Here is a 13,253-nt window from a genome sequence, read left to right on the forward strand (position 1 = left end):
AATCAGGAGACTAGTTAGAAAGGCCAGCAACTGGAAGATTTGGGAGTTCAGGATCGGTGGTGCTTCCTTAAGGGGGCAATTCTCACTGCTCAAAAATAGGCCATCCCCGTGCGGTCAAAAAGCAGGAAAGGAGCCAAGAGACCCACTTGGCTCAACAGGGATATTAGAGAACTTCTGAAAAAGAAAACAGAAGCATGTAAAGTGATGGATGCTGAACCATTTTTCCAGAGAGGAGTACAATCAGATGGCTAGGAGCTGAAGGTATGAGACATGGAAAGCCTAGGCAGGCATGGAGATCAAGCTGGCAACCAAAATAAAAAACAACAAAAAGTCCTTCTATAAGTACATCGGGAGCAAGAAAAAAAAAAAACACAAAAAAAAAAAAAAAAAAACCAAATCAAGCTCCACTGTTGGACCCCTACTGAATAAGGCGGGGGAGCCCACACATGATTCCTACAAAAAAGCAGCACTCCTATTTACTTCATGCTGGTATTCCTAAAATCAGATGGGAGCTGTTCACCTGTCCAGAGACCCAGGAAATATGGGGAAGACAACACTCCACATTAAATCAGTCCCAAACAGGTAAGGGTACTCTTAGAACATTAGGACATGTTCAAGTCTGCTGAGCCAGATGACCTGCATCTGAGTCTTAAAAGAACTGGCTAAGCTCATAGTAGGGCCCCTGATGAAGCTGTTGGAAGAGTCATGGAACTTGGGAGTGGTCCCGAACGAGTGGAAGAGGGCTAATGCAGTACCCATCATTAAGAAAGGGAAGAGGGATGACCCTGCAAACTACAGACCGGTCAATCTGACTGCAGTCTTGGGAAAAATCTTTGAAAAAATTGTCAAAGAGGCCACTAACCACAAGCTTGCAACTGCAGGTCATGCCTAACAAACCTGGTGTCCTTTTATGACCGGGTAACTAACCAGCTGGACAAGAGACATGAAGTTGACATTATCTACCTAGACTTCAGCAAGGCCTTTGATATAGTATCCCATGAGATTCTTTCAATTAAACTAGAGGGTCCTGCCCTAGACCAGTCTACAGTGCAGTGGGTTGGCAACTGGCTCAGAGGCTGATCCAAGAAAGTTGTAATCGATGGGATGGCCTCCTCCTGGAAAGCCATCTGCAGTGGTGTCCCCCAGGGATCAGTGCTTGGGCCTGTGCTCTTTAACATCTTTATCAAAGATTTGGATGAGGGGGTGGAAAGCACAATGATTAAGCTTGTGGATGACACCACACTGTGGGGAAATGCAGGCACATCTGATGCTAGGGTAAGGATCCAGGATGACCTTGACAGACTGGATCTATGGGCTGAACACAATCAGATGGAGGTTCAATGGGGACAAGTGCTGGGTCCTCCATCTAGGTAGGAAGAACCTTCACCATAACTATATGATGGGTGGTGGTCCACTGGCTGGTACTGCATCTGAAAGGGACCTGGGGGTGACAATTGACCAGAAGATGAATATGAGCCTACAGTGCGATGAAGCTGTCAGCAAGGCAAACAGAACTCCGGCACGTATCAGCCGATGTGTTGCAAACAGATCCAGAGGTGCTCTTCCCCCTCTACTCGGCATTGGTGAGGCCATAGCTGGAGTACTGCATCCAGTTCTAGGCACCACACTTCAGGAAAGATGTGGATAAGCTCGAAAGGGTACAGAGAAGGGCCACCCTTATGATTAAGGTCCTGGAGGATAGGCCCTATGAGGAGAGACTCTGGGAACCGGGTTTGTTAAGTCTGAGCAGGAAAGACTTAGAGGCAGGCCCAATCCTGGCACACAGGAATGGGTAAGAGCAGTGGTGGTTCCCAGGGCCCAATCTGGCCCACACATCAGCTCTGTGCTACTCATCTGGCCCGCAGGGCCAAAAGGCTAAGCATCACTGCCCTAGGCAAACAGTGAATGAGGGATAACCCTGCCAAATTCAGCATCTGCTTTAGGGCCTTCACAAGAGGACCATCAGCTGAGCTGTGTTCTGCCAGACCTGGAAGATTACTTGAGGGATCAGAAGTGTGAGTAGGAAAACATACAGAACTCTTAACCAAAAGACTATTGAAATGCATCTGACATGGAACCAATACTGAGGACCCCCTAGAACAGAAGTGATGCAATTTCCTGTTGACTTCCTGCACAGAAAAGTTACCTCTCAATTCTAACATGGGAACTACAAATATATAAATCAGCATACCACATGTGCTGATTACTGGTCCAAGAACTGCCTTTCCTAACATGCCATCCCTTCCAGAAACTTGTCAAGCTCTATTTTAAAGAATTTAAGTTCTTTGCTCCTTCTACTTGCAAGTGATACTGGCTCCAGATGGGATTGAGGCTATACAGTACAGAAACTGCTGCAATATGAAATTCAACGTGACCCTCAGTCACTGAGTAGAGTAGGACACCACTAACTATGTGGTGACCTGTAGGGTCTCCTCCTTCTTGGCTACATGGAAGTAGCCGGCCAGATCCATGAGGTTAAGTGGGCAGAAGTGCCAGTTAACAGTCTTGGGTGGGAGTGCAGTCACTTGCAAGAGCCTGCATACCAGTGCAAGCTTCTGGCACATGAGATCAAAAAGCATGCACCAAGTGACCCAATTCTCTGGTGAGAGGAGCACACTGGGAAATGGAGCTGCTGGTGCAGGAATGGGGTCCATTGGTTTATGTACAAGGGGGTTATGGATCTATTGTGGGCTACAGGAGTAGGAACTGATATGCTTGCTACTGAGGGGCAAAAGCATGGTCCCCTGGGGCAGCCAGTCAAAAACAATGCTCAGCAGCTTTCAGCACTCTTCGGCAGCCAGGGAAGCCTGAAAACCATGCTGGGATGCACAGGGAGCCTAATGGTTGCATGCCATCAGCAGTGCATGCTATCTGTGCAGTACCCACAGGGTCCCTGGACCACCTTTACACCCTTCTCCTGGTCCGTATTTCTACTAGGAGAAAACAACAAAACATGATAATTCTCATAGTGTTTTTGAACACCTGTACATAGCAACTGAAAAGAACTGAGAACATTCATCCCTATTGATAAGTTATGAAGAAATACTCGCACTGGACAATGTTAAATCAATCAGAGAAGCTACTTTTGTTAAAAGTAGACAGGGAGCTCCACATTCATTTCTTTCTAGCTGCGAATCAAAGTTCACTAAAAAAATTCTCAAAAACGAAAAATAACAGTCATGGTTCCCAAGAGAGTTTTTTACCCAACAGCAGGCTTTTATCTGTAGAAGATGAAGTGTTATCTTTACATCAGAAAGAAGCATAGATCATCTTCAGAGCAGATTCTTTTTTATCTCTTTAAGATAAACTCTTCCAAATCTAGCACCCAAGAGAAAAACAAAGTCTAGCTAAAACATGGAAATACCACATTTATTGGAGGCTGCCTGTTATTTACCAGCAACACATCCAAAATTCTCTTAAACTCTCTCTCATATTTCCAAAGACAATGCATCTCTTATTAAGGAAAAGCGAAAAAAAAGAGAAGGCTAGAAATTAGTATCAGAAGCAAAGAAATAAGAAGAAAAGTTGTACTCAGGATTTTAAGGATTAAACATCCTTTCCTGAAAACAAACAAACTGGGGCTGTTTACTTGACCACAGGCCAAAAGAACATGGGGAAGACAGACTACACGAAATCAGTCCTGAACAGGTGAGAGGTCCCCTACTATGCTTGTATTTTTTCAAGTCTGCCAGGCCTGACAACCTGCACTGGGGAGTCCTGAAAGAACTGGCTGAGCTTATAGCAGCATCATTGGCCAAGTTGTTTGAAGAATCACGGAACTCAGGAGTGGTCCCAGATGACTGCAAGAGGGCCAATGTGGTGCCCATCTTTAAGAAAAGGAAGAGGGATGACCCGACAAACTACAGACCGGTCAGCCTGCCAAAAAAAGGAGGACCCAGGAAACTATAAGCCAGAAACAATGGTGCTGCTATAAGGGACCCCTGGCATGGCTTTACGAGCACTCATGGTGCTCTGGCGTGGTGCCAGAGGACTGGAAAAGGGCCAAATGTAGTTCCCATTTTCAAAAAAAGGGAGGAAGGAGGACCCAGGAAACTATAGGCCAGTTAGTCTTACCTCAATCCTGGATAAGCTTTTTGAGAGAATTATCCTGGCGTATGTCTGCAAGGGGCCAGCAGGGGAGGTTATGCTTAGGGGCAACCAACATGGGTTCATTAGAGGCAGGTCCTGTCAAACCAAACTGGTGGCCTTCTATGACCAGGTCACAAAATCCTTAGACACAGGGGTAGCAGCAGACGCAGTCTTTCTGGACTTTAGGAAGGCCTTCAACACTGTCTCTCACCCCATTCTCATTAAAAAACTAGGAGACTGGTGTCAACACCTACACAGTCACATGGGTCACTAGTTGACTGGAGGGCCACACCCAGAGAGTGGTGGTGGATGGGTCTTATTCCACCTGGAGGGATGTGGGCAGTGGGATTTCGCAGGGCTCGGTCCTCGGCCCTGCAGTGTTCAACATCTTCATCAGCGACTTGGACAGAGGTGTAAAAAGCACCCTGTTCAAATTTGCAGATGACACTAAGATGTGGGGAGAAGTGGGCATGCTAGAAGGGAGGAATAGGCTGCAATTGGACCTAGACAGGTTACAGGGGTGGGCGGATGAGAATAGGATGGGTTTCAACACTGACAAGTGCAAGGTGCTGTACCTGGGGAGGAAGAACCAGCAGCATACCTACACGCTGGGGAACTCCCTTCTCATCAGTGCAGAGGCAGAAAAGGATCTTGGTGTCATTACTGATGCCAAAATGAACATGGGCTGACAGTGTGGGGACGCGGTCAGGAAGGCCAACCGTACCTGGTCATGCATCCACAGATGCATCTCAAGCAGGTCCTCCCCCTCTATGCGACACTGGTCAGGCTGCAGTTGAAGTACTGCGTCCAGTTCTGGGTGCCACACTTCAGGAGGGATGTGGACAACATGGAGAGGGTCCAGAGGAGGGCCACTCGCGTGATCAGGGGTCAGCAGGGCAGGCCCTACGAGGAGAGGCTAAGGGACCTGAACCTGTTCAGCCTCCACAAGAGACGGCTGAGGGGGGATCTAGTGGCGATTTACAAATTAGTCAGGAGGGACCAGCAAGTATTGGGGGAGTCCCTGTTCCCCCGAGCACTCCCAGGAGTGACAAGAAATAACGGTCACAAGCTGGCAGAGGGTAGATTCAGGCTAGATATCAGGAGGCGCTACTTCACTGTCAGGGCGGCTAGGATCTGGAACCAACTTCCAAGAGAAGTGGTGCTGGCTCCTACCCTGGGGGTCTTTAAGAGGAGGCTGGATGAACACCCCGCCGGGGTCGTTTGACCCCAGTACTCTTTCCTGCCATGGCAGGGGGTCGGACCCGATGATCTGCTCAGGTCCCTTCCTACCCTACCAACTTTGAAACTATGAAACCTTGGTTCTGGGTAACATCTTTGCAAAATTTGTTAAGGAGTCCATCAATTATACGCTGGTAATATTAAGAAGCACCAGCACAGCTTGGTTGAGGGCGGATCATGCCTGACAAACCTTGTGTCATTCTATGACTAGGTAACTAGCCATCTGGATGAGGGACATGAGGTTGACGTGATTTACTTATACTTCAGTAAAGGCTCTGATTCAGTTTCCCATGAGATTCTCTCAAATAAACTGGAGGGTACTTGGCTGGCCAGTCTACAGTGAGGTGGGTAGACAATCGGCTTAGAGGCCACTCCCAGAGGGTGGTAATCAATGGAATGGCCTCATTCTGGAGGGCTGTCTCTAGTAGTGTCCCCCAGGGATCGGTGCTCGGACTCATGCTCTTTAATAGATTTATTAATTCCTTGAATGATGATTAAGTTTGTGGATGATACAAAACTGTGGGGAAATGAGGGCACATCAGATAGGATGAAGATCCAAGACCACCTTGACAAACTGGAGTCACAGGCAAAATGGAATCAGATAAGGTTTAATAGGGAGAAGCGCAAAGTCCTTCATCTGGGTAGGAAGAACCCTCACCATACATACATAATGGGTGCTGGTCCACTGGCTGGCACAGCATCTGAACAAGACCTGGGGGTCATGATCTACCAGAAGATGAATGAGCCAACAGTGCAATGAGGTTGCCAGAAAGGCAAAGAGAACGCTGGCGTGCATCAGTTGATGTGTGGCCAGTAGATCCAGAGAGGTATTCCTCCTTGTCTATTTGGCACTGGGGTACAAAGAAGGGCCACCCATATGGGTCAAGGGCATGGAGGATGGGCCCTATCGGGAGAGACTCCAGGAACTAGGCCTGTTCAGTCTGAATAAGAGAAGGCTGAGAGGTGACTTGATAGCTGCCTACAAGTACATCAGGGGTGAACATCAAGATCTAAGGGAGCAACTCTTCAGGAAGGTACCTCAAGGGAGGACAAGGACCAACGGGCATAAGCTAATAGAGGGTAAATTCAGGCTAGATATAAGGAAGAACTTTCTCTGTAAGGGTCACCAGAATATGGACCACAGTCCCAGCAGAGATGGTGTAGTCACCCTGCTTGGAGGTGTTTGAGATGAGCTGGACCTTGTCAAGCTTGTCTGAGCCCAATAACTTCCTGCCCACGGAAGGGGACCAGACTATGCATCTGAAACACCTTCTTATATGATTTTTATGTCTTGTCTTATGAAACACTATTTAGTTAGTTAAAGGCAAGATAATGCTTTTAAGAATACATGCTTAGTTTTGCAGTAGCCTGTGCTTTTTTTGCCATAAGACTTTTCTATCAGAGGCCTGTTTAATGCTCTTTTGTCCACCAACGTCCTTCTCAAAGTTTCATTCTTACTGCTTATGGATCACTGCTTACAGATGACCTAAATAAAGGAAGCCAGTAGAGAGAATACAGGTAAATGTGCATACCATATTAAACTAACTGGCAGAAATAACGTACAGACTTACATCACAACCAAACAGAAAAATCAAGACCAACTTCTACCTCTACCATGCTGCTCAGTCTTGCATTAGAAAATGTGTTACAGGATACCTCTGTTCAGTCACAAAGCCTTTGTCTTACTACTGCCAAAGTGTCAAGGAGAGGAAGGGAAATAAAGAAAAGTGCTTTAAGCAAGAATACAAACTCTAAAAGAAAACCCCTCCTAGTTAGCACTGCTGCATATGAAAACTGTGAAAGCTTGGACAGTGTACAAGACAATGGCTGGAACAAGACTGGATTGTGGTGATAAAACTGCCACAAGAAAATCAAACTCCACTAATGGCTTGCAACCCATTAGGCATTGAGACAGTGGAGTGCTTGCAGTACTCAATATCAGACCCATGCCACAAAATAATAAAAGTGATTAAAATTGTTGGCAGAGACCTGACCCACTCATCACACATGTGTACCTACAAAAGCACGAAAAGGCTGAGCCAGTGAAGGCGAGGTAACTACATTCAATTGACCTAGCAGCTAAAGAAAACAAAAAAACTAAATATGCATCTCAAGAGAAACCTGTAAAAGGTGCATTGAATACTGGCAAGATGTCTTGTATGTGACATCCTAACATTTCCCAAAACGGGTTTGGTGACACCTCTAGAAGATCCTGTTGGACCACTCAGACCCATCACCTATAAACTGACCTATAATTGCAGGGGCTGCGGAAAAAACACAGTCTTCACACCTAGACAAATCCAGAACAGGATCCGGGCAACTGACAGATGTGTTATGATGATCAACCTTTTTCTCCCTGTTTGTTTGGACTCTAATTGGCCAACCATCAAGGAAAAATGCTTTTAATCTATACAATTAAACAGTATAAAAACTAAGCAATTTGCCAGCAAGGTGTGTACAGTCCAAGAAGCCATCCTGCCACCCAGGCAACAAATGAAGGATCTACGTTTTGAGGCTGTACAAAAACTGTTTCCTGCCTGCATCAGGTAAAAATCTCTGTGCAACTAAGATAATACTAAGGGCTAATAGCTTATTTCATACTGGGAGAGTCTTTTCTGTCATTGAGTTTTGTAGCTTGTTAATAGTTATTAAAGTAAGCCTTTCTGCTATTCATCAACTGAGTGTTGCATCAGTTCATAAAGCAATAGGTTAAAAATTCAGTTGCCAAGTGCAACAACCACTTCTGCCCCTGCAGGCAGCAGTTTATATATTTTTAACGGATCAATCATTAAAAACTAAAATTATGTTACTACTGCTGCATTTTTCTCCTACTTTTTTTTTTTTTTTTTAACTAAATGCATCAATTTCATGGGAATTAATGTGATTGTTTGTGAGTGGGTGGGGGGAACCCTTTATTTCATGCTGTTAGAACAAATTCAAATGTTTTCTTACAGAGTGTTCAGTCACCTGAGGGTTGTGATGAATGTTCTTCGTTACTTGACTCATATCCTGTGATTGCCATAGCAATTGCAGAAGCCGCAATGGAAATCATTTGACCAGGAAGTTCTGTCCCTGTGAAAACAAATGCACACAAGTACATAGTAGCCTAGAAAATAATTGATAGCCTTTAGATAAACCTGAAATTGGATAACTGTTTGGACAACTTCTAGGAGAATCATTTCAGAGGATAAAAAAAAAAAAAAAAAAATCACTACTCAGAGGCTTCAGAATGCTCAAATTCTTGTTAACAACCACATGCTAACCAGATTAAGTTTCTTTATGGCTGACTAAGTAGCGCACCAAAAATCTGATCAATCAGAAGGAGCTTTCTTTATCCAAAAATAAGGAATTAGCATACAGATGGTATATAAGAGAATTAAGTTCCGTCTGAAGCAACAGATTTATATCTTATTCTCGGAATCTGCATGCATGAATCGTAAGGAGAAAACATTAAAATAAGGTATTCTAAGCACTTTTGATTAAGGATTAAAAAAAAAAAAAAACCCCAAAAAACCAACAAACCACAAACTTGAGTGGCTAAATTTCAGTCTCCTTTGCAAATCATTACAGAAGCAAATAAGTTTAACTGTGCATTTCCATGCTTTCAAATGTGTGTTTCTTTTAAAGTTCAATCCAAGACCTAAATTTCCTGCTTCAATCCTAACTCTGAGCATCCTGCTTTCCCCCCATGCCCCAAATCAATTGAAGGTTTTCTAGAACTCGGAAACCTTAAATTATTGCTATGTACTCACAATTTGACTTGAGCTTGAGCTATTAAGGTAGCTTCTTAGGTTCCTAAAATTATTTAAAATATTTATGCTTCCTTTCATTCCCCAGGAAACCTTTTTAAGGAAAGGCAGAAGGAAGTCTAAGAGATTTCTTTACCCTCTGAGATCTGCTGAATATTTCCAAGGAACCAGTTGAACGAACAAAGGTTTTTGATTGTTCAGAGCTCTCTATGTGGAATGAAGGAACCACAAAATGAGGAGGAAATGAAATGGCTCTTCAAACCTTCTAAATTCTGTTTCCCCATCATTAGAAGCGGGGAAAGAAGAGGAGGGCCCCCTCCATTTCCATTCTACCTTTCCTCCCCAAGCCCAAGTTCATCTTCTCTACAAGTCTTTGTAAAAGTGACTATATATGTGATCTTTGATTGTGGAAGTAATCAAATTAAAAAAAAAAGAAAATCACAAAAACAGTGGCAAACATGAATGATTCTCCATGGCTTCAGTATAAATGATTAAGACTCCTAAATAATTTCATCCCAAAGAATGCTCTGACAGACAAATCTGTCTAATTGCCAATGCCAGTGCAAAGTATGGAAACCTGAAAATAAATATTTTGCCACAGAAATGTAGTTTGCACAAGTTAAAAAAAATAGAAGGTGGTACTTGACTTGTTAGGAAACATCTTTAAGTATGTGTTGCTCAAATTCTCAGACAGTATTATCTATATTTTCTTCTTTAAACAATTCAGGAACTTGTCTACATGGACAACTTGCTGTGAAGTAAGTCGGGGTATGAATTTACAGTGTGGATTACCTATTACTAAGTATTTACTGGGTGCTAAAGAGTCTCCACACAAGAAGTTAACCGATTAGCTAAACTATGCTGTAAAATCACACTCCAATTTACTTCACAGTACCTTCTTCATGTAGACAAGTCAGTCTTCAAGCATGTGGTCACACCAACAAAAAAAGTGAAGGGAAGAGACCGAAATCTTATTTTACATTAAATGTATAGACTCTGACTTAACTATGAAGTTATTACAGAAACACACTGGTCTACTATTAGTATTTGAACTCACTAATATGTTAAATAGAAACAAAGATGTTGTTTTAGTAGGTATAAACTATTACAATCCCTTTTTTAACATTAGGGGAAAAAAACACTCAATTTCTCTCCAACAGAGTACATTTATATAAACTGTATGGTATTAACCTCATAGGTAATCTAAACTATTTTAAGTTTTCCATCCTCCACTTTTCACAAATTTACTTTGGATAATACCAGAAAAGCAATTTATTTCTTACCAGAAGACTCCTTTCCAATCTGTTGCTCATGCAACATGCCAACAGTCATCAGAAAAACTATTACCAGAAATAGTGGAATTCGCCAAGAACCAGCCACCGAAGCTAAAAAAAAACATAAAAGATTTTTTAGCAAAGTTTTCCAGATTATAAATGAACTTGACACATTTGACAAAATTATTAACAGAAAATGGGCCACACGGAGGGCAATGGCTATTGCTTGAATATATCTACTTACAAGTATCAGTGTCTAATACAAATGTGCAAATTGTATCTATTTCCCCCTATTCCTACAAAAGCTTAAACATATTAAGTCTCTCAACACTCACTCTAATTGTTTTTCACATGTTTTTCCTCAATAATTTGATTTAACTTCTATGCAGGGATCAAGAACCTACAGCCCGCGGGGCAGATCTGGCCCATGAAGAGACTGGATCTGATTTCTGGCAGTTTAGAGAATAGGCTGCAGCCAGGACAGCAGAACTGTTTCCAGCATCCTACCACCTGCCTCATTCGGTCTATTCCAGTGGTAAGCACAGGTGCCATAGCATGGCGCACGAAGACATTTTACTTGGCACGCAACCTCAGGGCAGACAACAGGGAAGGGGCTGTGGCTGCGCTGCCATAGCAAGGATTGGGCTTCTCGTAACTCCCCTGCTGTCCACCCCTGACACACCAACATCTTAAAAGTCGAGGTTGTGGGTGTTTTTGGCACTTTGCAAAAAAATGTTGCCAGCCCCTGGTCTACTCCTTCCGCAGCAGATCACTGGAGGTTATGGAGATCTGCAGCCAGCAGTGCTGGCTGGGTCACAAGCAGTGGTCACAAAAGTTTGCTAACCCCTGCTGTTGGAAAATATATACATGGTCAGCAGATTTAAAACCCATGGTTTATAAAAGAAAAAAATACCATGAAACAGTCTCACAGGGCTCCTTGGCCAAACTTCTAAAGAAAATAAAGTAAAAATAAATAAGTAGTAAAATGTAGTAACAAGCTCAGTTCAAGGTAAGAGCTTATCATCATCATTTTGCAATGACAAGGAACCCAGCTATGCTATAAGAAATGAGAAACATAGCATTTCTGTCTCTCTTTGTAAGCTTACATTTTACTATTATTTTAAAATATGATAATTTGTTAAGAGGTTGGTAGAGAATACTTCCTCACTTCCTTGAGGGAATGCATCCTCTATAAGTTCAGAATGGCTCTAGAAAGATTTTTTTTTTCATTTTGGTTCTAACTGGATGTCTTTTAAACCTTTAATCTTTAATACTGAACTTCTTTTTGGGAATTTAAGAAAAGAAGAATTACAAGTGAAGGACCATATTCTCTCCCATATCTAGTCTCTACAAGAAAAGAAAAAGGAACCGATCAGGGAACCAGTAAGTCCTTCATTTTTGAGGACAAGCCAACACCAAGCCCTAGGAAATAGAGTAGTTTTTCACTTGTTCGTACTTATAACAGTGGAAGACAGACAGAGCTTCACCACACCACTTCCCTCTCCATGAAGCTGGCACTATGGGTGTATAGAAGCCATGTCCTATCAGCTTTACAGCAGCAAGGAGTTCTCTGGCAGCCATTTCCAGCCACAATTCTGATCCCTAGAGCCACAGTGTAGTGCAAAAGGGTGGGATCTTAATTAGGAATCCATCCCCCTCCCCCCCACCAAATTCTTTTTTCAAGTTCTTCTTTTCTGACTATTGCAGATTTATCTCTTCAAAAGTAAGCATAATTATATGTCACCCACCTAAGTGGAAGAGCAATATTATCCAGACAGGAACAGAGATTGCCCTCAGGTAACGTTCAGTACTTGCATTCCACTTGAATGAAACGGTCAACAGATAACCAGCTACCAAGGTCCATATCTTTAAGATAAAAAGATACCTATATATGGGCTTAGATATCTACTACACATAAATGAATATATACAGGCACAATTTTCAGGTCTCTTTTATAATGTGTTTTACATCTTAACTTCGTCAATGATAGTCATTAACTTTGCTTTTAAAAGACATGATTAAATACATTACAATATTTTAACATCTTAAATTTATTTTCTTACATACCAACAAATATAAAATTGCCCAATATAGACATAGCTATTTCAAGCCTTAGGTACAAAGTCTGATGCATTTAAAATGTTTTATACTCTGAAGTAATTCTCTAGCATTCAAATAATTATTCCCCTTTCATTTTTTATATCCTCTGTCCCTTTACCAGAGGATATAAAAAATCCTCTGGTAAAGGATTTTATATACCTGGGGGGGACAGGGAGATAAAAAATCCCTGTCCCCCCCCCCAAAAAAAAAATCACAAGTGGCTAACATTATTTGATACTCATGTATAGGTAGACAAGGAGCAGCCTAATTTACTTCTGCTTCATACACAGCAATTTATTTTCCCAAAAGACAGTGGTCTAAATCAATAGGAAATGATTAGTTACTGGATGAATTCCTGAACTGAAAGTCAAACATAGGCCTTTGGTAGAAAATCTCTCATGTGTTAAAATGGCAATGCTTACACTTGGGCAACCAAGACACAAGTGACTCTTCAACTTGTCTCACAAGGTTTTTTGAATAATATTTTGAAGTGTTTTTACTGTCTTTAACCTACCAACACAACAGCTGCAACTATGTAGTTTTTTTTCTTTTGCCCTGAAGCAAAACTGTCACAATTCACCTAGGTAGGTGCATCAGTTGTTGCCATTTGCTTTACAGACTGCTCATGTAACTTTTGAGGCAGTCATGACAGTGTCACTGCATTAAATGGAACATACACACTAAAAAGCAAACAAAGAAACAAAAAGATCAAGAAGAACCACACAATACGAATAGTGTGAACGGGCTCATATGCCTCAAATGGCAGCAACCTGGAACGGGTCATGAAGGGTAGAGACGTGAT

General features: G+C 42.5%; 1 protein-coding gene across 1 annotated transcript in view; it reads right to left on the reverse strand.

Moving 5' to 3' along the window:
• The window catches only part of TMEM245 (transmembrane protein 245), a gene marked incomplete at its 5' end in the record, with an annotated part of 132,644 nt that overhangs the window by 95,761 nt on the left and 23,630 nt on the right, over positions 1–13,253 (reverse strand). Inside the window, 3 exons of the mRNA XM_025212024.1 lie at positions 8,296–8,400; positions 10,361–10,462; positions 12,100–12,217. Of these exons, the coding sequence (XP_025067809.1) occupies positions 8,296–8,400; positions 10,361–10,462; positions 12,100–12,217 (325 nt within the window). The remainder of the gene's footprint in view (positions 1–8,295; positions 8,401–10,360; positions 10,463–12,099; positions 12,218–13,253) is intronic.

This window comes from Alligator sinensis, unplaced genomic scaffold, assembly GCF_000455745.1.
Source record: "Alligator sinensis unplaced genomic scaffold, ASM45574v1 scaffold1140_1, whole genome shotgun sequence".
NCBI classification, from domain to species: domain Eukaryota; kingdom Metazoa; phylum Chordata; order Crocodylia; family Alligatoridae; genus Alligator; species Alligator sinensis.